The 26,625-nt window shown below is 37.4% G+C and overlaps 1 protein-coding gene across 1 annotated transcript; it reads left to right on the plus strand.

Moving 5' to 3' along the window:
* Positions 1-1,524: 1,524 nt before the first annotated feature.
* LOC149848613 (uncharacterized) lies at positions 1,525-25,457 on the plus strand. Its single transcript, XM_089996505.1, has 7 exons — positions 1,525-2,138; positions 17,957-18,035; positions 19,420-19,574; positions 20,972-21,098; positions 21,193-21,378; positions 22,062-22,133; positions 24,130-25,457. Exons 1-7 carry the CDS (start codon positions 1,729-1,731, stop codon positions 24,946-24,948), a joined length of 1,848 nt encoding a protein of 615 aa, XP_089852631.1. The 5' UTR covers positions 1,525-1,728; the 3' UTR covers positions 24,949-25,457.
* The last annotated feature ends 1,168 nt before the right edge of the window (positions 25,458-26,625 follow it).

The following is a 26,625-nucleotide window of genomic DNA, read 5'->3' on the forward strand; positions in this document are numbered from 1 at the left end:
TCCGGCCTTCTTATTTATCACCAACGCTGACCCTATAGGGTTTGGTACGGGTCAGGTATGGGTCAAACCCAACTCATTGACACCCTTACCCCCAAGACGTATGCCACTAGCAAAGTTGTTGAGAACAGTTTCATAAGGCACGAATGGGTCGGATTTGGTTCAGATCTAAGTATTACTAAACCTAAAATAATAGTGAGATCCTGCATTAGTTTTGGATTCATGAACAAACTACTAGCAATCAAATGTATTTGGATTCGGGTGGTGGTTTCGTATTCAGATTTGGATGTAGAACTCTAAAATGGTTCTGAATCCAATTATTAATCCCATTATATATTCTTTACTGAATCCATCGGATTTGGACATTTCTTCAATTTCAACACATAACAAATATGTCTACACTATTAGGATGTTACAAGCAAGATCCACCTAAAAAATGGCCAGTGATAGTGGGAAGGAAGCAACCCCAAAGGATCCGATCCAGTAAAATGGCTAAAAGCAAATCATCTAAATGATATAATAGGAAAAACATCCTCTCTCTCTCTCAAAAAAAGGCATAATAGGAGAAGCAGTGAGGGTCCACTTTTTATCATAATTATACATTTCAAAGATGGGCATACTAACTGGATCTCAATCCAACACTATGGAGGATCCACATCCACAGCAAGAAAGTCGCAGTGTAAACGGATTGGATATGAGCATACATTTGCTATGAATCTGAATCCTGATTTTAAGCAGCAAATCCAAATCTGAATCCCATTTCAAAACTAGATCCATTGAAATAGGATTGAGTTTGGACCTGGATTTTACATGACAACACTGACTAAAAAAAAGTTTAAAACATTAGTTTTACACGTACAAAACACAAATGGATCGGTTTTATTCCAAACTTGATATAAATCCAACACAAAAATGTCGATCCACATATGAGGGGGGAAGATGCAGAAATCTGAATCAATGAACCAGACTCACTTAGTTGTATTTGGTAAGCCAAAACAATATCCGATTATGACTGGATGAGGATATGGTTTTGATTTTTTGCTATTGAATCTGATAAATTTCCGAATTTGAAGGATATTCGAATCTGTTTACAAGTAAAAAAACGGATCTGGCATGAGCTTGTCACCATTCCAATCTGAATCTGCATTCGGGTCAGTTTAACCAACATCCGTTTAGTCGAATATGGTATTGGCCACATCTGATCGGAATCCGAACCATTTACATCCCTATCTGAATGAAATCCAAAAATTAATTTGGATTATATTGTGAGATCCATATCCGAAAATGTATCCGGAGATGACACACCCTGACAATATTGTCAAGAGTAGTTGGGGAGGAGAATTACGACATACGGGCCAGAAACGTATTACTGTACGGTACGGCGTAGACGGACCGTATTTCTGGTTATTTTCATTAATGCCCCCAAAGAGTTTGAAAATATCTGTCCTCTCTTAATGACTAAAATTAAAAGAAAGAAACAGTCGGGAATAAATAAAATAAATATTTTTCCAATCCCATTTTCCCACCCGGGGGACGCTCCCTATTGATGATCCGTGCCGATCGTCCGATCTCGGCGTCCTCGATCCGTTCGCCCTCCGATCGGCCTCCGGCCCGATCCCTCCCGGCCGTCGCGCTCGAAGGGCGGGGCTTTTTTCGTTTTCCGGCGTCCCGAAACCCTAACGCTAACCCTAATTCGAGCAGCGGAGTGACGGAGGGGAGCGTCTGACCCTTATGACGGACCACGAGGACGAGGATCTGCAGATGGCGCTCCGGATGAGCCTCCAGCACGCACCGGAGCCGAAGCGGAGCAAGCCGAGGGAGAGCGCTCCCGCCGCCGAGGAGGAGTCGCCGGAGGCGAGGAGCCGGCGGCTGCAGAGGGAGACCCTCGCGGCGGCGGCCGAGAGGAGGATCATGATGGGCCGGAGCGCCGCCGGATCGCTGCAGCAGCCTGCCCGAGCGGGTGCGCTGGCGCCAGCGGCGGCTGCGGGAGCGCTGGAGAAGAGTGCGATGGCGAAGGCGCCTGCATCCGGAAGCGAGGGAGAGGAGCTATCGCTGGGAGATGCGGAGAGGTTGTTCTCGTTGGTGTTCGGGGAAGGGGTTTCAAAGGATATCATCGAGCATTGGTGTAAACAAGGCATCAGGTGCGTCTCTCTCTAGATTATCACATCTTTTTGATGGTTTAGAGGTTTAAAATTGCTCAGGAAATTTAGGCTTTCTGATGGATATACCGTTTTTATTCCTGAACGACGTATATTTCAAGCTATTTTTGAATTTTGATGCTTATCTGTCAAATTGACAATGGTTTTGATGATTGCCATAGTTTTCCCCACATTCGATATTTTCCATTTATATGAAAGCTCAAATGTATCATACTTCGATCGTCTATTGAATGATATATTTGTGTCGGTGTTTTTGCATGTTGGTATTTTTTGTTTGTGTTGCAAAAGAATCATAGTATATGAGATTATGGGGGCATGACGTACATTCACAGGGTAAATCTTATTCCGATTATTTATTTGATATGCTCTGGAAAAAATCTATTGTTTGCGACATCGTTCTTTTACTAGTGGAATTCACGTTCAATGCATGTGAGATTGCCTGGGAATATGCTGAGAGAAGGATGAAACCATTTTTCTAACTGGATACATTTTTTATAGAAGATTGCAGTCTTTACTGGATGTCCAAAGTAGCTGTTGTAGGGGGTGCAGATAGTTGCGGCGTTTATGTAGAAACTGGTTCGGAGATATATGATTCCATTAGTAGATTCAAATATGCTCCTCTAAAAAAAATTGAGAATCTAGTAGTAGACTCAAGCAAGGCTTATTTGAAGATTTATAAGACAAACATGCGATTAACATATAGTCATTTGTACATGTGAAAGCACTATTTACAAGGTTGTTAAATGCGATGAGGCGAAGCGAGGCGTTGAGCCTGCGCTTCACCTCTGAGGCGTACGCCTCAGGTACTGAGGCATACGCCTCTCACAACCAAGTCTTGCAGTTCTTGCTGTTTTGGTTAATATAAATGAATGTCTAAACACGTGGGTCCTTTGTTTAAATACCACTTTTCTGAAATCTATTGACTTAACATGTTTCAACTGTTTGGGGGTGTGGCCTTTCATATAATAAAAGTTACCTGAATAATCAGATATTTACCTTAGGCGCATCACTTCAACGCCTCAGTACCTTCAGCGTGCGCTTCGCCTCTGAAGTGTACGCTAGGTACTGAGGCGTACGCCTCTCACAACACTGACTATTTATGCATTAGCGGTGGTAAACTGGAATGCAGGAGCATGATCCAGTTTGATGAGGATGTAACGTAGGTATATACAGGTGTCCGGAGTTATCTTCATTTGTAGACATTCACATAGAAGAAGTCGTCACCAACATGATTTATATGTTGGCATGAGGGATCTCTATTTGGTGGGGGATCCTACATGATCTGGTAATGGTTTGGGAGTCTCCCTTTGTAGACATGAAAGAGGAAGAACTCACCAAGAATTGAAGTCATTATTTCAATCGTTGTTTCCTGTGTTAACTCCTGAAATGTCCAAAACAGCTGAGATTAGTCATGTAGTATGTAGTCTGATAGTTCTAGGGAAAGTCTAATGCCAATAAAAAAACATACAGAGTTTTGATAGAGCACTTACATTTTTCATTTTCATACTCATGTCATTTTTGCTTTTCTCATAGACAAGTTGCATGACAGTATCATACATTATAAAATCTAAGTATCCAATCCAGTTTGATATCCTCATATGCACCATGTACTTATTATGCAAAACATTTTTTTTCAGACTGTAGGGTGTACCATAATTACGAAAATATGAAATTGCTTATGTTGGTTATATGGTTGAAGGATCAGAGTGTTGAGGCAGGTGTTTGTTAATAATTTGGACGTTGGATGTGACTTATTTTACATGATATAAACATTGATTTTCATCATTACCATACCACAATGATCATAAGCATCGTATAAGGACCGATGATAATAATCGTTAGGTAAATATACAATCATCTTGGGGTTGTACATGTTTATACAATAGTAAAAATTGATCCAAGAAAATAAACAGTCCAATTTTGGTTATAAATTTTATTATGAGTCACCTTTTTCATACTAGTACACTAAGTCACAGGGATTTGGCCAACCAGGTGCCGCACCCGTGTCGATGCGGGTGCGGCACTCGGTGCGGTCAACCCGACCCTGGGTGCAGTCAATGCACCCAAGGTCATTTTGTCCAGTTTTAGACTTAAAAAAATTTTGCTCGATGAAAAGGGTTGCGAAGAGGAGGATTAGGGCAAAATTTTTTTGCTCTATTCCTCCTTTCCTCTCCTCTTCTCCCGACTTCTCCTCCTGAAGCCGATCGACGATCGACCTCTTCGTCGGACCCCGCTGCCGCTGCCGGACCTCTCCTCCTCAGGTACTCTCTCACTCGACTCCCTCTGCTCTCCTCCTCTTCTCTCCGACTTCCTATTCTCTTCTGCGAAATTGCCAGACTTCCTCCTCTTCTGTCGATCACCTTAGCGGATGTCGCTTCTAGCCTCCACCTTCGCACAACCCACCACCACTGCCACCATACAAACTACTGAAGTCTCTTGCTCTCTGCCTCTTACATGAACGCAACCCGCACCGCCTCCATCCAAATAGCTTGTGTCTCCCCCACAGCTTATCGCCTCGGAAAAGGGCTCCCCTGCATTGCCAAAGAAGAAACAACCGTCGAAGTCCGTTGTCGATGTCACTCCATTGGAGTTTCTGCCACTAAGGTCGCCCATGTGTTGCCGTTGAAGAAGAAAGTAACACTTTTTTTTTCTCTCTCTCTCTCTCTCTCTCTCTCTATATATATATATATATATATATAAGCATGGGACTCTCATAACATATTATGAGGATTTTTTTTCTATTTTGGGGTTTCAGAAAAAATTAAGGGCTTTATTGTGTTGGGATTCTAGAAAAAAAATTGGGGCTTTCATTGATCTGAGGTTCCAGAAAATCCATAGGATTTTTATTTATGCAGAGACCCTAATGGACGTGCATTACTGTGTGGGAAGAAGGCCCTAGCTTAAAACCCCTAATTCTTTTTGGAGTTTTTTAGGGGTTTATTGTTTGGGGCTGGCCAATATCACATTATTATCAGGATATTATCTTATTTTATTTATATTTTTTTGTTTTAATATTATCTTGTTTTTTAAATTGTGTGCTTTTTACTGTTTTCCTTGTACTTTTAGGGGTTTACTGTTTTTTTAGGGGTTGATTGTTTTTATAATTGTGGTGTTGGTTTTTATGACGTAGAATAGAATTGTAGATTGTTAATTTGATTTATTGCATGCATGATGATGAATTGATTTGATGATATTGTGATAATTGTTTTTTATTTCATTAGTGTTAATGTTGTTAACTGTTAAAACTTAAAACTTAAAACTTAAAAATTAATATATATATATTGCCGTACCCCCGCACCCAAGTTTTTTGAAAGTGCCGCACTTGCAACCGCACCCGCACCCATGTGACATAGCTGGTACACCAACTCGATTGCAAATAATACTATTTTTTGGATCTTCTGCACTTCGGCTGAACATTTTTCTACAACGATGACAAACATTATGTCATGAGAGTACTTTTAAATATACATTCGTAAGACAACCATTAATAATGGAGATCAGAGCCTAGACAGTCAATAACACATATTGAATGTTTGATCTGTTGTGAAGATTAAGTTTGAATAATTCAAAATCATGGCACACACCTTGTGCTAATCTGATTGTATCAGGACTGGTTGGATGGTGGTCATCATTGTTTGTGTGTTGCAAACCGGATCTCATGAACTCAAGAAGTCATGTTTCAAATAAAAATGTATAGATAAGCCAAGTCAGATATAAAGTATCACCAATAACTTGGATACCATGCATATTCAACTTCAATTGGGTTGAGTTGTCTAAGTTTTACATGGTTAGGTAGTTTTGAGAAGGGAATGATAGTGAAGGTCTAGAAGTGCAAGACCATCGCAGGTAAATCCATAGGAATTTAACGTGTTGCTACTTGTTTACTTTGTGATCTTATAGCTAGCATGCTTGGGATCAGGGTTAAGGTGGTTAGTATTTGTTATTGGAGACAGATTGGTGTTTAGAAGAACAAAAGATAATCATAGCAATCATACAGAAGGATGGATTGAGAAAATTAACACAAGCAGGGAAAAAAAAGAAAAGGAAGTATGAGAACAAATTAGTATATTTATTAATAGAAAACGAGGGGGATTTTTTCTTGAAGAAAGAGTATACTAGTGTGATCCACTATTGTGTTGTTTGGTTTGAAGGTTTGGCTATTCTTTCCTTTTTTATAGACAATTGGAACAGTAATTTGTCTAATTGTTTTAGAAAAGTATGCCATGTCCAGTAGTACGTGGTAATATAACCCGTTCCAGTCACACTACGAGCTACTTGGGAACACCACCTAGAGCACTACATGTTTTGAGATGCGGATACCAAATTTGGACCTTGGTTTTGATAGGTTGTGCCACAAGGAAGACCATACTCTGCTCCTTTAAGAATTATATGAACCATACCTAGTTCATATGCCTCAAAATAATATTTTTTGTTATTTATTTTTTACATGAATGGTTGATATAAACAAAACAACTTTGCAATTTTGAATCTTCACTGGGTTAAGCAAACATTGTATACCATTCCATGGATTAAACAACTTCCTTTTGATGTCTCGATTATTGCAATTCTATAATTCATGAATAAATGCAAGCAAAAAACAAGTGTTCTAAAATAGTTATCTTGGATTTTGGGATTTCTAATGGTTAAGGTGTCTGGTGCACAAACTGTGACCACATAATGTAAAAAGTATATCCATCTTAAAATTGAAAAAAATGATTTTGACATGTTTCTAATAACAAAAGAACAAAAAATTGTGAAATTAAAAAATATTCAATATACTTAAAAGCAGTACAACAAGCGTTTTAATTATTTTCATATCACCCCATCATATATTACAATTAGATCTACACAAGGTGTATACTACAATTTTGAATTGTGCAAACTTGGTTTTTACTGGAGATACCTTCAATATGTGCTATTGATTGTTCAGGTCTAGGTTTTTATTATTCATGGTTGTCTTACATGTGCTCCCTGTAAAAGTATCTTTAACAAGATACTATGATCAAGACCTTAATATTCTTGATGATAAACATGTGCACACATGCACAATAAGTACTCTTAGAACACTTGTGCACAAAAGCAGAACTCACTAAATCTCACAAATGCACAAAGGCATAAAAGAATAAAAAGCTTTATTGAAAAACACTTGGGCTTTGACCCAAGGCCATAAAAATACAAGAGGGGGGAATACCCCTTTATATAGAGGAAGTGGAGGCCTTGGAGGGGCTCAACTTCTAGTCGTTGTGACAGTTGGAAGGGGCCCAATGACTAGATGGTGGGCCCCTCCAAGGTGTACACTACCTTTTACAAAAAGAAAGGAAATAAAAAAAGAAAAAGAAATAAAAGAAAAATAATTACAACATATTCGAAAAATAAATATGTGCAAAATGACTAAACTACCCCTATGACTATTACAAGAAATATATATTATATATGTAGGTAGGTACGTGTACATATATATGAAATATATATGTGCATGTATCTTCCTATATATATATAATAACATTGATTTGATATTACAATTTAACGCTTCCCCTCAAACTTAGGGCATGATGACCGAAAGTTTGCCAAGAAGGAAGTTGAAACGCGGAGAACACAATGCTTTGGTGAAGAAATTTGTCAACTAATATTCTGAAGTGACATATGAAAGTTTTATGACTCCTTTCAGATAGGTTTCTCAAACATAGTGACAATCCATCTCAATGTGTTTAGTCTGCTCATGAAACGTATGATTTTTGACAATATATATTGCACTTTTATTATCACAACATAGCTTGGTGGGCTATTCTATTGGGATCCCCATGTCTTCTAACAGCTGATGAATCCATACAATTTTCATGGTAGTAGTTTCCATGACACGATATTTAGCTTCGGTTGAGGAGATAGACACTTTTTGCTGCTTTTTCCATGAGATTAGCGAGTTTCTTAAAAATACATAAAAACCAGAAGTGGAGTGACGGTTATTTGGGTCACCTCCCCAGTCAGAGTCAGTATAAGCAATTAATTTTAATTCAGAAGAAGACAAAAATACTCTCTTATTTAGTGTGCCCTTTATGTATCTTACGACCCGTAAGATGACACTCATGTGAACTGATGTTGGTGCATGTTGAAACTGACTTGCAGTATGAACTGCAAGAGAAATATCTGGTCTAGTAATACTAAGATACATCAATGATCCCACAAGCTGTCTATAGAGGTGTGATCGGAAAGAGGGATACCATCATCAATCTTCATTTTGGCTCCTACTATAGCAGGAGTTTCACAAACCTTATCATCCGTAATACCTGACCTGTCAATAATCTCAGAGGCAAGCTTAGTTTGAGATAAAAAATACCCTCTATGAGAATATGCTACTTCAATACCCAAAAAGTAAGTTAGGAATCTCAAATCGGACATTTCAAATCTATCCTTCAAAATTGATTTTATGCTTTTAACCCCTTTAGAATCACTTCCGGCTATAAGCATATCATCCACGTATAAAAGCAGAATGACAATCCCTATATTGGTTTTTCTAACAAATAAGACAGTGTTAGTGAAATAGGATGAAAAACCATTTTCTAACATTACGGAGTTAAACCTATCATATCAAGCCTTGAGAACTTGTTTTAAACCATAAAGTGCTTTTAAAAGGAGAAATACTTTCCCTTTGGGAGTCTCCATTCCTGGTAGAGCATCTATATATACCTCTTCGTTCAGATCACCATTTAGGAAGGCGTTCTTAACATCCATTTGATAGATGTTTTATTTGTTGATGGAGGCAACGATGATGAGACATCAGACAGTGACCATTCAAGCCACAAGAGCAAAAGTTTCTTTATAGTTAATCCCGTATTCTTGACTATATCCCTTTGCAACTAATTGAGCCTTATATCTCTCAAGAGATTCATCGTTCTTAGTTTTTACCGTAAATACCCATCTACACCCTATTGCTTTATTATCCTTAGGGAGCTCTTGGAACTCCCAAGTCTTTGCCCTGTTGAGAGCTGAAAGCTCACATTCCATTGCTTTCAGCCATTCATCATTCTTTTTGGCTTCTTCGAACTTTCTAGGTTCTATATAGGAATGAATGACGTTAAGGCAGGTTTTATGTTTAAGAGTAAATGAATCATATGAGATAAACCTAGAAGGCATCTTTCTACTTCTCTCAGTTCTTCGCAGGTTTTCATCATTTGTTGAATTGGAATCACTAGGTTTACTGTATTTTTCAATTGCACTCCTAAAACTGGTTCTATCTCTATGGGTATATGTTATAGGATCTCTCAATGCTCCTTCATTACTATGTTGGGAGATAGGTGGATGGGATGAGCCATCTTCTTTATCATTGACATCATTATGAATGAAATCGTCATCACTATCATCATCATGTGCTAACATTTCAAATAAAAAAGAGTAATTCATGTTTTCTTCAAAGGGTTCACTCTTTTCAAAACCATTAACATTTTCCAAAAAACTCACATTTCTGGACACATGTAGCTTATCATTCTTAATATCATAACAACGAAACCCTTTTTGGGTTTCGAAATATCTAAGAAAGGTGCAAACAATGGCTTTTGGTGAAAGCTTATCATTCTTGTCAGTAAGAACGAAGCATTTACAACAAAAAATTCTCAACCGATTATAGTCAGGTTCTTTGGTATACAATTTTTCAAAAGGCGAGATATTGTTCAAGTTTTTAGAGGGTAGCCGATTTATTAGATAGACAGATGCTAGAGTCGCTTCAGCCCAAAAACCTTTTGGGATGTTTTGAGAAATAAGTAATGTTCTAGTTGTCTCTATTATATGTCTATGCTTCCTCTCGGTTAATCCATTTTGTTGAAGGGTTTTCAGAAAAGATCTTTGTTGAAGAATACCATGACTTTCAAGATAATTTTTAAATTCACTTGAAAGGTATTCTCCACCAGAGTCAATTCTAAAAATTTTTAGATTACCATCAAATTGATTTTTAATCATCATATGATAGGTTTTAAAAATCGAGAAAACTTCATATTTGTGTTTAAGAAAATAAATTCAACAATATCTTGTGTAGTCGTCAACGAAAATGACATAATATGCAAAGCCTTCTTTTGATAAAACAAGTGCCGGTCCTCATACATCCGAATGAATAATTTCAAAAGGTCTTGTTGTAAACATAGATCTTTGACAAAAAGGCAATTTTTACATTTTCCCAAGTATACCATCGTTACAAGTGAAATCACTTTTACATAGACTTTTAACAAAAGGTAAATGAGAAATTTTTGCAATATTTGGATGTCCAAGTTTCTTGTGCCTCACATTAATATCGTTTTGTTGGACAACATTACAAAATGGGTTCTTTGGAATTTGAGGGAAATCGACATAGTATAGATCGCCCTTCCTCGAGCCTTCCCCAATCAATCTCACGGATCAGCGATCCTGTATCCAACATTTGTTAGATGAAAACTTTATATCACACCTATGATTCGAGAGTTGAGAAACGGAAAACAAATTTAAGTTTAATTTGGGTATAAATCTAATTTTTGGAATAAAGAACCCTTGTTTTTCAAAATTTTCTATTCCTTTTACTTCAAGAGATGTTCCATCTATGGTTGAAACAAAAGAAAGAGAGATATTTTTTGAATATTCGAAAAAAGAACTAAAACTTGGGGTCATGTGAAAAGAAGCACCCGAATCTAAAAGCCAAAAGGTCTTACCGGGAGGAGAAGATGTTAACATGACAACTCCGGAAATAGCCCCTTTTAGAAGAGGTTGAAGTGCATCCACGATTTGTTGTAATGAGAGAGCTCCATTTGAAGATGACGAGCACTCTTCCTTTTGAGGTTGGGATATAGTAGCCATGGCTAGTAACTTTTTCTACTTTGGGCAAATAGGCTTAATGTGCCCCGGTTCCTTACAAAAGTGGCATAAAGGCTTGCTATAATCTCTCTTCCCTCCTTGACTACTTGAGTTTTGATTCTTGAAGTGAGGAGGCTTGTAGGTCCTTAAGTTACTCTTCGATCTTGAGACGACATTAACACCTTCATTTTCTTTATTATTGGAGGGTGTAGCTAGAACACTTGGGTTGTTCTTGCTTATACTCACACGAGTCTCTTCCCCACTTAGTTTAGTAATTACATCTTCAAGAGAGGGGGAAGTGAAGGCGGATAAAAGAGAATACCGGATTTGTTCGAATTCGAGCCTAAGCCTATTCAAAAAATTGAAAAATCTATCTTCTTCCAATTGTTTATGACGAATCTCAATGGCTTCTCCACTCCACTTAGGTTCGAGCATAGCAAGCTCATCCCAAATAGAAGAGAGTTCGGCAAAATACTCTCTTATAGTCATCTCCTCTTGATGAAGAGTTAGCGCCCTCTTTTGGAGGTAATATTTATGGGACAAGTCCCTAGAGGTGTACATCTTCTCAAGGTACTCTCACGCTTGAGAAGTCTTCTTAAACTTGATAATATTGGCGTTAATTCTTGTTTCTATGGATGATAAAATCAATGAGAGGATTTTAAAATTCCTCATCTCTCATTCTTCATGTTTTTTGGTATAGTCTTCAAGAGCCTTGGCTCTTTCTTCGCCTTCAAGGATTTTTATTTTACCTTTCTCCATCAAGGTTATCTTTGGCTCCGGTTCGGGAATCAAGCCTTGGACATAACCCCAAAGCCCTTTTTCTTTAATATGAGCCTCTATGTTTCCGACTCAAACGTGATAGTTGGACCCATTGAGTTTGAAGTCGAGAGAAAAATGAGAATCTTTTTCACCCGTTAGAGAGGAGAGATGGTGAACAAGAACACCTTAAAGGATTTTTAGACCTTTCTTGATAGAAGAGTCTTCTAAAATATTAGATGAACAAGTGAATCCACTTCAATCACCAAAAAATCGAAGACACGCTTTTCTAGACACCAGAAAAAGTGAAAAACCACACGATCTTTCTTTCTCCAACCTTGCTTTGATACCATGTAAAAGTATCTTTAACAAGATACTATGATCAAGACCTTAATATTCTTGATGATAAACACGTGCACACATGCACAATAAGCACTCTTAGAACACTTGTGCACAAAAGCAGAACTCACTAAATCTCACAAATGCACAAGGGCATAAAAGAATAAAAAGCTTTATTGAAAAACACTTGGGCTTTGACCCAAAGCCATAAAAATACAAGAGGGGGGAATACCCCTTTATATAGAGGAAGTGGATGCCTTAGAGGGCCTCAACTTCTAGTCGTTGGAGCCCCTCCAACGGTCACAAATGTGACCGTTGGAAGGGGCCCACCGACTAGATGGTGGGCCTTGGGCCCCTCCAAGGTGTACACTACCTTTTACAAAAAGAAAGGAAATAAAAAAAGAAAAAGAAATAAAAGAAAAATAATTACAACATATTCGAAAAATAAATATATGCAAAATGACTAAACTACCCCTATGACTATTACAAAAAATAAATAAATATATTATATATATATATGTAGGTAGGTACGTGTACATATATATGAAATATACATGTGCATGTATCTTTCTATATATATATATAATAACATTGATTTGATATTACAATTTAACACTCCCATGGTATGATGTTTGTTGTCACTGTGAAAAAAAGTTAAACCAAAATGCGGAAGATTCACACATGTGTATCATTTGCAATTGAGTTGATGTACCAATATTGAAAAGATAACTCATAATGAAATTTATAACCAAATTTCGACTGTTCATTTCATTTTATCCATTTTTACTATCGCATGGACATGTTCAACCCACGATGATTGTATATTTAACTAATGATTGTTATCATCGGACCTTATACAATGCTCATGATCGCCGTAATATGATAACAGTGAAAATCAACGTTCATATCATGTAAAATAAGACACATTCAATACCCAAATTATTATCAAACATTTGACCCAACATTTCAATCCTTCAATCATTTGAATATAACTAACACAAGCAATTTCATATTTATGTAAATACGATACACCCTATACAACAACAACAACAACTACGCCTTCATCCCAAAACAATTGGGGTCGGCGATATGAACCAACAAAGAAAATCATTCTGTGTCTTCCACATGAATCCTTCTCCTCCAATCATTTTTATCCAATGCCATGTCCTCGGTGAGGTTCAAAGCGTTCATATCCTTTCCTATCATCTCCATCCAAGTCTTCCTAGGCCTACCCCGACCTCTTTTAACTAATATAGTTTCCCATTTCTCCATCCTTCTAATTGGAGCATCATTAGGCCTTCGCCGAATATGTCCAAACCACCGTAAATGATTCTCTCTCATCTTATTTTCAATGGCTGCAACGCCTACCTTCTTACGTATCTCCTCGTTTCGAATCTTATCTTTTATTGTATTTCCACACATCCATCTAAGCATACGCATCTCAGCTAAACTCATTTTTTGAATATGATGTCTCTTGGCAGCCCAACATTCAATACCATATAGTAAAGCGGGCCTAATAGTCGTTCTATAAAACTTTTCTTTCAACCGCAATGACATTCTACGATCGCACAACACTCCAGTTGCACTTTTCCATTTCATCCAGCCAACCTTTATCCTATGATTTACATCTCCATCAATTTCTCCATACTTTTGAATGATAGATCCCAAATATTTGAAAAAGTCATCCACCGGTATTTCTTGCTCACCAAGCTTCATTACACTCCCATCACTACTTCGTTGCGTACTAAACCGACATTCCATATATTTTGTCTTACTCTTACTCAACTTAAAACCTCTTGCTTCCAATGTCTGTCTCCATAATTCTAACTTAGCATTAACCCCAGCTCTAGACTCATCAATCAAAACAATATCATCAGCAAACAAAAAATACGATACACCCTATAATCTAAAAAAAAAATGTTTCGCACGATGCATTTGAGGCTATCAAATTGGACTGAAAAATTGGATTGTGTAATGTATAGTGATGTCTCACAACTTTGGTATGGGGAAGCACAAACGACATGATTATGAAAATGAAAAATGTAAGTGATCTATCAAAACTCTGTATGTTTTTTTTACTGTGGTTAGACTTTGACTAAAACTATCATATTACACAACTAATCTCAGCTTTGGACATTTTAGGAGTCAACATGGAAAGCAACGATTGAAATAATGACTTCAATTCTTTGTGAGTTCTTCCTCTTCCATCTCTACAAAGGGAGACTCCCAGACCCTCTCTCTTGCCCACATGTGGCTTCTCTTCACCTTCACCCACCTTAAAATCTGCTACCTTAAAACCTGCTAAAACCCATAACTCGCCAAAAATGGGCAGAAGATGCCATAAAAGGTGTCCCATGCCGCCATTATTCAGCCTTAGTATATGTTAGAGAAAAGTCTAATAAATTTTCAGTTCACCGGAAATGGCAACTGAAATCAGCCTGCTGCTCGTCATTTATCTTTGCCAAAATGTGGAATTTTTTGTGCTTGATGGCATTTGGTAGTCTAGCCCCTCAATATTTTTAAAGGCTAACTCCACAGACATTGGGTGGCATTGGTCAGGGGCAGTGTTATTAAAAACGCGCCTCAAGGCGCAAAAAGCACGCCTCGCCTCAAGGCGAGGGCCTTTATGCCTTGAGGCGCATATATAAAGCGCAAAACCTTCGAGGCGTGCGCCTCATACGCCTTGAGGCGCACGCCTCGAGGCGAGGCGCGCCTCAAACTGAGGCGTGTATGCCTGGGGCTTTTGGTCAAATGACGGTCAAAGCCCTCATTTGACCAAAAAATAGGGTTTAAAGTTTAAACAAACCCTAATATTTTATGTTTTCACGCAGACTCTCTCGTCTCTCATGCGCAGTCTCTCTCTCTCGTCTCTCATGCGCAGTCTCTCTCTCACAAGCATACTCTACCTCTCTCTCATATTTTTCTCACACAGGTACTCTTACTTCTCTCACACGCAGTCTACTGCTTTTTCTCATTTTCTTTTGGGGGAGGGATCAAATTGTTTACGAGTTTTGAGTGAGGTTTCATTTAAGAAAATGAGACTTGTGAAACTTGTGGATAGAGAAGACCAGAAAATATTACTTTTGGGCAATGGTGCATCCTGTGGCATGTGGTCCAGTTAGACGTTTTTTCAGAACTTTCAACATTGTGCAACGAGTTCAATAAGTCTGGCAAGTTTACTGAGAAGAGTGGAGTGGATAATTGTTAAACGCAATTCGTAGCTCTATCCAATTTCAGGATGTTACATATTTTTGCAGTATGTGTACCACCCATCATACAAAAGGATGCACACAACTTATTTCTTCCATTAAATCCCACTTTGAGCTCCATGAGCATTTCTGATACTGACAGCATGAAAAGGAGAAGAGTGGGTACTTTTCCACCACAAGTTAGTGCCTTTCTGTGAGATAGTTTTTTCATGTCCTGGTGAAGTAAAAAGAAAACTATATTCCAATCAAAAGGCTCTATAGAACTACTTGCCAGTTAGTAGTAGTTCATTTGGTTGTCTTCTGATATCGGTGTTCAATCTCTGATCCTAACTTGATGAAGTGTGGCAATGAGATGCTACTTAAACAGCGACTAGTTTTGTCTTAATAAACAACTGAAAAATAATACATAATGCATGCTTCAATAGACAATAAATTGTGAATACATCACCATGCCTTTCATGACATCCCTAAGGTTCATTGACACTTTTAAAAAGCCTCACATTACATCATTTCTTTCTGCCTTGCAATTCCTCATTATATGAACATCAGAAGTTTGAGGGGCAATATCGAGGAATGTGTGTTTAAGCCATATTGATTACAAAAGATAAATCTCATATATTTTTCAGTTATGTAATCAGTTTTTAGTTACTTTTATATGTTAATCTCACATTTTTTAGTACTTATTTGAGATTTTCTATTTCTTATTGGTTGTTATTTCATCAATAAAGCATTTCTTTATTTATTTTTATTTTTAGATTTTTTTTTTGAAGTTTTCAAAAAAATTATTTGAGGCTTACGCTTTACACCTCGAGGTTTACGCCTCGCCTTAGTTTTTGGTGGAGCGCCTCACTACACCTCAACGCTTTTCACAACACTGGTCAGGGGTTTGAGATTTTGAAGTTTGAAGTTTGATTCCATTTAAAAGTTATATGCAAGTTACTGGTCACTGTTTATCTATTGGGAAGATTTCATCTCACTATTAGAAATTGCTTGCTGGGTGGACTTGAGTGGATGGGCTAATGGAAAAGCGACAGATACCTCTTAGTGTTTTTTTTTTTTCGGAAAGAGCTCTTGTTGCTACACCAACTCTCAAAGACTAGTTTGTCACTCTAATATCATATCACAATGTTAACAATTTTGGCATCGAAAATAGCTGGACGAGTAAAAAAATCCAGGTATGGTATCACACAATTTGTTGTTTTTTGTGTGACATGTCTGTCAATGAAATGACGCCAAGCTTTTGCATCTATGCAATAAGTTTCATGTTACCAAACATTTGGTGTGTCATCATCTTCAACTTCACAGTTTGGCATCTGCATTATGGGTACTTAATTGAGCATTTTTAGGTAACAGAGAACATTTATATAATGAACAAGGATAAAAATAAGGAACAAATGTATAATGAAAGCTTAAGGTGACACCAGTAAAGGAGAATATCATTGAGTGTTCTTATGCATGAGTTGGGCATGTAATGCAGAATAGCGTTGATGGGCTGACATCCTACATGCTAAAGGGAGAATTAATGATTGAGAACACTAAATACTATCATGTGATGTAATTTGCTTCAAATTAGAAAGATTGGAGGTACAGGCCTGACAAACTGACCCATGTAACTGGAACAATTTTGATCATGATGACAATGATGATTTTCCTGTCCTCTCATGCATTGACATGCACCTATGCTTCTGAGTATCTTAAACTTCGCGGGGAAATTGCATATATACAATTACATGATAAAGAAGTGACCGGAAAATGGAAGTCATCTGAATGAGTTTCAGTTGCATGTGCTAAGATGGGAAGCTGGATATCTAGAATAATGAGGAAAAGTATAATAAACATCATTATGCTAAGAATATTTGGCTAGTCCAGACATTGAAGAAAGTTAAGGAAATACTATTTTAAAATGAATTGGGCCATTCTTATGACACCTTCATGGAACACCTTTATTGATACATGTTGCCTGGGAGAAAGGGAAGGAAAATAAGTACCCAATTCACAAACCTTGCTCTAGGTTAATAACCTGTTGAGAATTTGTCTCGGAGATACATCTATAAAATCTTTGGCTGAGGGAGTTTTAGGGTCTGTGGCTTGTGGGAGAGAAATTCTTATTTTTTAAATGACGAGAGTTCAGGCTGTTCTTTTTGCCTTTTCTTATGATGTAGAGTTCCAATTTGGGTACTTGATCTTTTTAGTTATTTGTTCTCTTTCCTTCTCCCTCTCCTCTTCCTTCTTGTAGTAGATATTATAACATGCCTTAGAGTTATGAATGAACCTGTATAGCTAGTACTAGTTTGATCCCTCGTACTTACCCATTATTCACTTGCTCTGTGCATTTTTTGGGTACTACCTATTTAAATTTTGTCAACCAATGTGTTCCTGGAGTACATGCTTGCGGACACACTTCCAATTTCTATAAAGCTAGGTTGTTATCAGAAAAGCATTTGTTTGCAATGCAGTTCAATTTGTTTGACATCTTTCTTATTAATTGCTTTTTCCCAAGGCAGTTTTCAAAGCATTTGCTTGCAATGCAGCCTTCAAAGCACTTTTGGATGCATGTGATTCCATTTTAATTGTTGTAGATGTAGTTAAGAAATGAAGTTGTGTTCATATGTTGAGGCCTTTAAGAGATTTTGTGTTCAATTCTGTCTTCACTTGTGTTATGTAACATTATATGCATTTTTGTAGGTTTAGCTGTGATCCTGAAACTTCTATGGGTCTTGTGCAACACGAAGGAGGGCCATGTGGTGTACTAGCACCTATTCAGGTATACCCTCGACATTTAAGCATTTGTTTTTTTTCACACAATTACTAATGATTATAATTATATTTTACCAGAAAGAGTCCCATATCAAATACAGAATTTTGACTATCATGGTTGTGACAATAAAAGGCATATCTTTATGCATCACATGGTATCATGCTCTTTTGCTTCCTGTTCATTTATTTTCTTGTACTGTTTAAATTGTTGCAACAGATAGAAGCATTACATAGATTCATATCCATTTAAGGTGAATAATTCCTTATTTCTGTCTCATTTATGTTTTTAATTCTGTAAAATTCTTCTAACTATGAAATTTATGTTATGCCCTATGGTAGAAAGCATTAAAGTTGAAATAGTAGATGCTTGTGCCTACTTGCACCAGAAGGCAAGGATGCACAGCCTTGCCAATATATTTCACACAAGTTAATACTGTTTGTTATAACTTAAACTCTCTGTATTTCATATGATTTGAATAATTGAATGAATTGCTTTCCACATCGTGTTTGGTACCTCATTTTTATACCCTTATTTTCTCAGTCTTTTTTCTTGGCTCCTTCACACCGATTAGATTAACCCCTCCTATTTTATTCTGTTCCAAGTTAGGAGAATTAATTATTTTACACATTGTGTTTAATATCCTCATTTGAAATTTATACCCTCTTTTCGGATTCCTTTTTTGCTGGCTCCTTCACAGCCATTAGCTGAATCCCTCCTATTTTAGCCTATTTGAAGTTAGGAATGGTGCAATCAATTTATGATCTCTTGGTTCTGGCAAGACATCTATACAAGTCAAAGGCGGATTCAAATATATTTCAAAATAAGCATCAGAAACAAGTACTGTAAGTTTAGCATGCATATAGTCAACATGCTCCCCTGAAATCATTCTTACTGGTCTTGCTCTTCCCCCTCCCCTTCTGCTTTCATGGATGGTGACTATACTGAACATCAATGCTGTTCTCACCTGGTTAGAGGTTAGTCAGGTTGCTAAGTTTTGAATAGGTGAAGGATGAGCTGGTGGAATGTTGTTATGTTCTGCTATGTGAAGATGACAATTTTATAATGATAACCACATCATGGATGAAGAATGAGTCGAAAAACTTCTTGGGCGTTGTTTTATTTGCTGTGGTGCATGAAATTGATGTAATTCATCCAATTGGTGGTTGTGGCTGTCATACATATATAGCTTATCAGTCTCTACTAATTCAATGGAACAAGATTATTATTCAATCCATTGTAATGCTATCACACTGGTGCAAGTTTGTTGAGGCCATAAAATTGTCTGTTTCTAGGCTGAAGCCCATTGGCATTTGATGGTGAATATCTTCTCAACATGTCAAAGCATGATATTCTGTGTGAGGCATGTAATCTTCTATGTTTGCTAATGCAGGCTTTCGTCCTCAAATACCTATTGTTTTGTACGGATGAATTATGCAGCTCCAGATTCAACATACAACCAAAAACTCCAGTGCTGAAGAAACTTTCTCAAAGATCTTGTACACCTATGGAATACTTTTCTTCTTTGACTGAAGGTGAAAAGACTAGGTGATTATTCTGCCATTTGTCATCTTGAGCATAGAAAATACAAAAAAGGACTTCAATTATATACATGTCAAAAATTATTTAAAATATCTTGAATGAACACCGTTTACTCCAAGATTGTTTGACTTCTGTGTGTTATCATGAGCTGTGAGACTGGCTTTCTGCAGGTTATCACATACTTGACATTTTACCTGTTCAATTGAGTCACAATATTTTTTTCCAATATTACAATGTGAAAAGAGCAGTGATTGCTAAACGCTGTCACAGACAGGCGCACATTCAAGCGTGATAACCTTATCTGTTGGTCTTTAACTTGGTTGATGTTAGTTGTTTGCATCTGCAGCTTAACAAGGTTATTACAAGAAATAATATGCTATATTAGTGTAGTTTTTAGAGTCTTATTTAGTTTTCATTTGCAAATTTGGAACTTCTTGGCAGGTTCTAGTTTATAAATGATGATTTGGTGTGTGTAATTGGTTGAGTCACCAACCCTTTTTACAATTTCCCGCAGTTACTAAAAGAAAATGTGAAAGTTGGTAGTAAGGCATAAATTGCTGCTATATACATTGCCAGAATAACCGAAGATAATTTGTTAAGGGATAGGATACATATTTTGCTACATATTCTGAGACTTGATTCATTGGATGGTGACATAAGACCTTGTAATATGGGAATGGCGTTTTTGCGCACCATCATCATCTTGTCTACTTAGATTATTTTTCTTCCCTTTCCCTTCTTGCTTGGGTTGTCATCTGCCATTATTCTGCTTTCTCTGATAAAATTTCACTCAAACGCATGAAAAAGGAAAAAGGAAAAAGGAGAAAGGAAAAAGAAAGTAGAGACATGAGGCATCAGTTTCCATGTGCACCATATCATTCAATTGAAATGTACAAGAAATTTGCAGCTATACTAATTCTTTGCATAACGGGTTTGAGTTATATGTTCCTGTCCAAGCACTTCTGTGACATCTTTAGATCATGGCCTAGTTAGGCCTGTAGTCTGTAAGAACTAACCAGTTCAAATTGGATGTTGGTGCATGCAATCTGCTGAACTGCAAACATCATATTGCAAGTGCTTAAAAAATTACAATATCCACAAAATTGATGGTATCATTGGTAAGTTATTGAACATCTGATTGAGAACTAACCGTCTTATAACTGATGTCAGAAGTTTAGATTTGTAGTGACGTAAAGCTTGAGGCATCACTCTACTTTAAGTGTATGTCTATTGGTAAAGTACTCTCCTACTGGCCAATCCAAAAAAAGTACTTTCCTACTGTCATCTGTTTTGCTTCGGTTTGAGGTACATCTGAAGTTGTCTGAATTGAATGCTTGAATAATTATAAAGAGAATTGTTTGGTCCAAGATGCTGATTTATTTTTTCTTTTGAAAAATAATCAGAGCATTGGTTCTCAGTATGGTAGAAATTCTATTTTCATGTGGAAATGAAAAAAAGGCTGTGGTTGCAACATTGAGCGTTCTCAATTATCATTCTGCTGAGGAATCAGAAAATATTGACAAATCTGAGGTAAAACCTATTGTAGCCATATGTCTGTTTTAGAATGAACTTTTTGTCTTTTTTTTTATGTGCTTTTGAACAGGTGTATCTTATAATTTTGTAGATGATTGCAAAAGCCTTGGAAGGTCTTTCAATTGGATCAGCTTCTGACTTGCAGAAATTTCTTAGGATTCATACACATACTTCACAGATAGCTACTTTTCATCAGATTAAGGCAATGCTTCCTGTTTTCCAAAGTCGTATGGGGGCGATCCTGTTCCTTTTCTCAGCACTGCTTTCTAGAGGACTGGTATGCAAATGCTAAGATAACATACTTTTTTCTCATTATAATTATAGTTGTGTTTATATAATCTGCGAGTCTTCTATCGCTGAATTAGGTACCATATATCATTGTTCTGTGCTTTAATTTAAACGTTTACTGTTTAAACCTTGGTTGTGAGCAAGTGATGTACTCTCTCTCTCTCTCATGCAACATGATTTGGTATCTGGTTGAACATGGCAGAACTCTAAAAGCTTAATTTCTGTATGTCTGCCATCACTTTTAGGTTATCTCATGTGTGTAGTGCTTCATCCCCACTATTGTCCACTAGCTCTCTTGGAAGAGCGCCATAAAATAGAAGATACGTGTTTATTTCTTTGCTATTTCACTCGTATCATTACCATTGTCTTAGATCAGCCAACTCTGTGAAATTCTTAAGGCCATGTGGGCCTATTTGAGTGTAAACCTAATTTACTGACAAGATTTCCTACCCAAACTTGAATTAGTTCTTGATGGCTTTGAGGTTTGAGTTACCTAAATTAAGTCACTTCTATTATGGAGTCAGGCTGCATATTTACCTGCAGTTGACTGAGTCTTGGGTCACCAACCTGAGTCTTTAATATACTCTTTGATCTTTCAAGGCTAAGGATTTTTTTCCTCTTCGCTCATGGGATTTCTGAGACTGTTTATGAGGAGACCTTTTCTGGTTGCAGGAGCACATTCAAGCAGACAGAGATGATCCTAGCCTTCCTTTAGTTACTGCTCCATTTGGACATGCTTCACAGGTATGTAATGTGTTCTTTAGAATTTCAACAAATAATTTGCTTTTTCGTTGAACTCAACTTATGAACTGCACTTGTTTTTTCGGTTCTCACCAGGGTTACCGGAAGTGCCATAGGACATGGGGAAGCACACTTCTCCGAGTCCGAAGCCCGTTTGGGAAGCGCGGAATTTGGCGCTTCCGAAACGTGCTTGGAAGCGCCCAAAAATTTGGGAAGCACACTTCCCATTTAGAGGAAGTGAGCTTCCCCTTCTTTTTTTATTTTTTTTGTTTTTCATTTTTGTTTTTCTTTTTTTTTTCTCTTTTTTTGCTTCCCCCTTGCTTCCTAGGTCGCTTTTGGTTCGCTTCTCTTCTCGCTTCCGAAACGATTCTTGGTTTGCTTCTAAGTCGTCTCATGATTCTTGCTTTCTAAAATTTTGGAAGTGTTTCGCTTCTGCATCCCAAATCGCTTCTAGCTCCCACTTCCTCGATTAGCAACTCTGGTTCTCACATGCTAGCTGCTTTGAACTGTTGCCATCAGATTTATTTCAACTAGGCATTTTTTTTCATTTTCTTAGATTCTTAGAAAGGAAAAAGAATGTCATGTTGAGAAAAGTCACCAGGATTTTTTTCTTCCGTCTCTGAAGTTTAATATATTTTTCCAAGACACCTCAACCTTTTTGTTTCCCTGAATGTCCTGCAACATTTGTGACCTGATCTGCATTCCTACATTTGCACAGGTGGAAGAACCACAATATTTTCTTTGAATTACAACATATTTTTCATCGAAATCAGCATCATTGTTCATTCAAAACATGCTGATATTCCCCATTTGCCAATTTCAAATTATCAAACAATCAAGTTTGCCTAAGCTTCTTGAACATGTGGCTACTTTGATGTGGTTTTATTTGGGTCTGTTGGTTTCATAAGTATGAAAGGCAGTGAAAATCATCTCTACCATACTGTATTGTCTTGGAGCAAGTCCTTCATATCTTGTTGACAATGTGTCTCGAGAAAAAGGAGAAATCATTGGAATCCCGAAATATTCACATTGGTAAACTAATAAATTTAATACCAGATTCTTTTTTCCTGCTGAGTTCTTATCTCCGTACTATTTTATATTAAAGGCTCTCACGGAACCTGCAATTGGCACCTAGTTTCCACCCGTATAATACAAGCTTTGGATAAGAAGCTTTTGGGTATTGTTAATATTTAAAAATTAGATGTAATCTGGAGCATTTTTCACTTGAAACATGAAATAAAATTTCTTCTAGCAGTTGTGGTTAAACTAACTTTGGATGAGAATGGTCTGTTGTAATTTCTGATATCCTCATCCTCATCAAGCCTTCTCCCAACCATGGATATGAATGTGAGCACGTGATTTTTTTATAATAACGAGACAAGGACACACATTTTGTCTATAGAATGTATTTGTTAACAATAGAATACAAAATAGTATTAAAAATATATTAATGGTGTCAGACATGTGTCATAGCATGTGACATTGTGTCTCCACGTGTCGTGTCATCTCTAGACACAGGAACCCAAATACTGGGTTCCTGTGACATAGGAAGTAAACTTCCTTCTAAAAGAACAAGTCAATTGTTTGCCTTATGATTTTCTGGAGTCCGTTCAGAAAGATGATTGCTGATTTGAGAATAATCGGTGATATCTGTGAGTTGTGACATTAGTCTTGTCCATATCGCAACAGGAAAATTTCACAGAATATTTGTGGTTTGTTACAAATATCAAGAAAATCTTGACACTTTTGAAAAAAGAACAATAAAAGTTCAAAGTTCTTTAAGTTTTTCATGATAATGTATACAAAAGTAGGGAAGTTTTAAAAATGCAGAAAAAATAAGTGATAAGAAAAATAATCATATTTGAATTGTAGGAACAACAAGAACACAATAGAGTGCAAATATGATAATATATCATTGTATTTTGGTGATACTATTGTGGTGTTTTTAGTAGTTATGCTCTGAAAATAGATTTCTAACCAATATCTTTTTTTTTAACAGGAGATTGTGAACCTGCTTCTTTGTGGTCAAGCTGTACCAAATGTATTTGATGGTAGAATGGATTTAGGTGGTGGCATGTTCATCAAGGGCATTCCAACGGGAGTGGAAGTAGGGTTCCTTAGTCTTCTCGAATCACTCAACCTCTGCAAGGTGGGCCAGCATCTGAAGTGCCCCAAGTGGCCCATCTGGGTGGTTGGAAGTGAATCTCATTACACTGTGCTGTTTGCAATTGACACCACTGTACAGGATGAAAACAAACTAGAACAGCGAGAATCGGAGATCAGAAGAGCATTTGATGTTCAAGACCAAAGTGGTGGTGGTGGTTTTATAAGTTCAGAGGGGCTTCAGCATGTTCTTAGAGAAACAAACATCAACATGCCATCAGAAATGCTTGAAAACCTGAGCAGCACAGGCTTCATTGTGTGGAGTGAACTCTGGCAGGCCTTGCTACAGCTAGACAAGAGCTTGGGCGGCCTGAAGGACGCTTCTGGTCTCATTGGGAAGAAACAGTTTGATCTGTACCATTTTAATGGGATTGCAAAGTCGGTTTCAAATGGTAACCAATTAACCGAGGGAGAGACTTTGCAGCAAAGACCAAGACTTACTGAACTAAGCGTTACGGTGCCTCCGAAATGGACACCTGAGGAGTTCCTTGTTGAGGTGACCCCAGATTTAACCAGTGAGAAAGTCGAGAAAGACAGCAATGTGGAAGTAGATCAGCCTGAACGTTCTCAGCACGCTCCACTAGTGGACTGCATTAGAACCCGTTGGCCATTGGCTGTTTGCAGTTGGATTGGTGATGCACCAAGCATTGTCTGAATTCAGGAGCAGTTGGCATTGAATGTTTGATCGATTAACAGCTTGAACTGGAGCACCATTGGATTATTTTGATTGACCGTTCCTGGATGTGATAAAAGATGGCCAAATATGCTAGGAATCGGCTGGATTCCAGCTGCAGCTTCAGTGACTCAGATCTTTTCAGGTTTGAAATTCAGTGTTCAATTTAGCTGGAGAGAGTTGGTTGTGATTTAGTTCCCCACTCCCATGGCAAAATCAGGGGAAATAAACGGTAGAATTTGATTTGCCTTTAGCATAGAGTCCCTCGTCCCAGGCATCTGAAGATGCTAGAGTCTGTAAAAGTTGGCCCCATGGGGATGCTGCTGCTTGCGTTTTTATCTACTTAGATATTAGATGTATGTAACAGCATTTGATACCATTTTTTCCCCTCTATTTATCCTTGAGATACCCAGGTTTGTCTGTTGTAAACTTTTAGCTTAATTGTTTGATTTAATGAAAAGCAAAAAATAGGATTGACTGCTTGCAGAATTGTATATGATTAGGATATAATAAAGGACCATTTCAAGGGGTAATGTAGATGAACCCCAAAGGGGTTGGCATAGTGGGATGAGACCTAGGTTGCTAGGCAGGTGGTCCAGGTTCAAATCCCATGGGTGTCACCCCTTGCGCAAGCCAAAGCATGGTGACTCCTTTTGGGGCAAGGGGTAAGCCTGTGGAGTTTACGCTGTCAAGACCAATGTTATCGGTATCTGTGGGGTAAGCCTGTGGAGCTGATACGCATAGTATCGGCAGAAATTCGATATGCTGGAGGCCTGAATCGGTTATTTTTTAAGTTATAAAAAGTACCAAAACATACTTTTTTAATATTATTTTAAATTTATTTGGTTTTAACAAATGTCACGTTATAATTGACGCTTTATAAATTATTATTATTTTTGGGCTGATACAGCTGAATCGGTGGCCCAATGATTCAGGGCCGATGCCGATACTGACAACATTGGTCGATACAGTGACCGTAAGTACGTCAGGCAGATTCAGCACGTCTAGGTCTTTGATCTTGGGGGTGTTTTTTCGGTGTAAATATAAAAAAGAGGTAATTTAGATATAAAAAGAGGTAATTTAGATGATATGAGCTGAAAATAGGTTCAAAGATAAACATTGTTGATGGGTATTGGTTGACCATTTCAAAGTATTATCTTAGGAATAATTAGTGCTTCTTTATTACAGAGATCAAAACTTGCTTCTTAGATGAAGATTAATGTGCCTAGCACATATTGAGGATTTTTTTTCTTGGTTTTGACTATTAGGGTTGAGTCAAGCTGGTTCGGGTGGACTGGATGTAGAGTTGAGGATAAAGACCAATTCCCCAAATGTCTGCTTTATCAATTGCCTTTTTTAGGTGATAATACCCTTTGTTTTCCATATAAAATTTGGACTTTAAATTTGTGCATTTAAAGCACTTAACTAGTATAGGGATATGAATGCACCTGGTATAACTGTTGCTCCTCCCCACCAGGAGTAAACCTTAAGAGAGTGGATCAGCTCCACAATCCTGCTCCATATCAGTCACACATGCGTTCATTGAGATGTCAATGGTTTGGATTTGGATTGAATCTTTCACTGAATCAGAATCCATTTAGTCAGGTTTGACAAAAGAAATGACATTTGATTAATAATTGGATTCAGATTTATCTTAAA

Source organism: Nuphar pumila, chromosome 1 (genome assembly GCF_984573655.1).
Source record: "Nuphar pumila chromosome 1, dmNupPumi1.hap1.1, whole genome shotgun sequence".
Taxonomy (NCBI): Eukaryota; Viridiplantae; Streptophyta; class Magnoliopsida; order Nymphaeales; family Nymphaeaceae; genus Nuphar; species Nuphar pumila.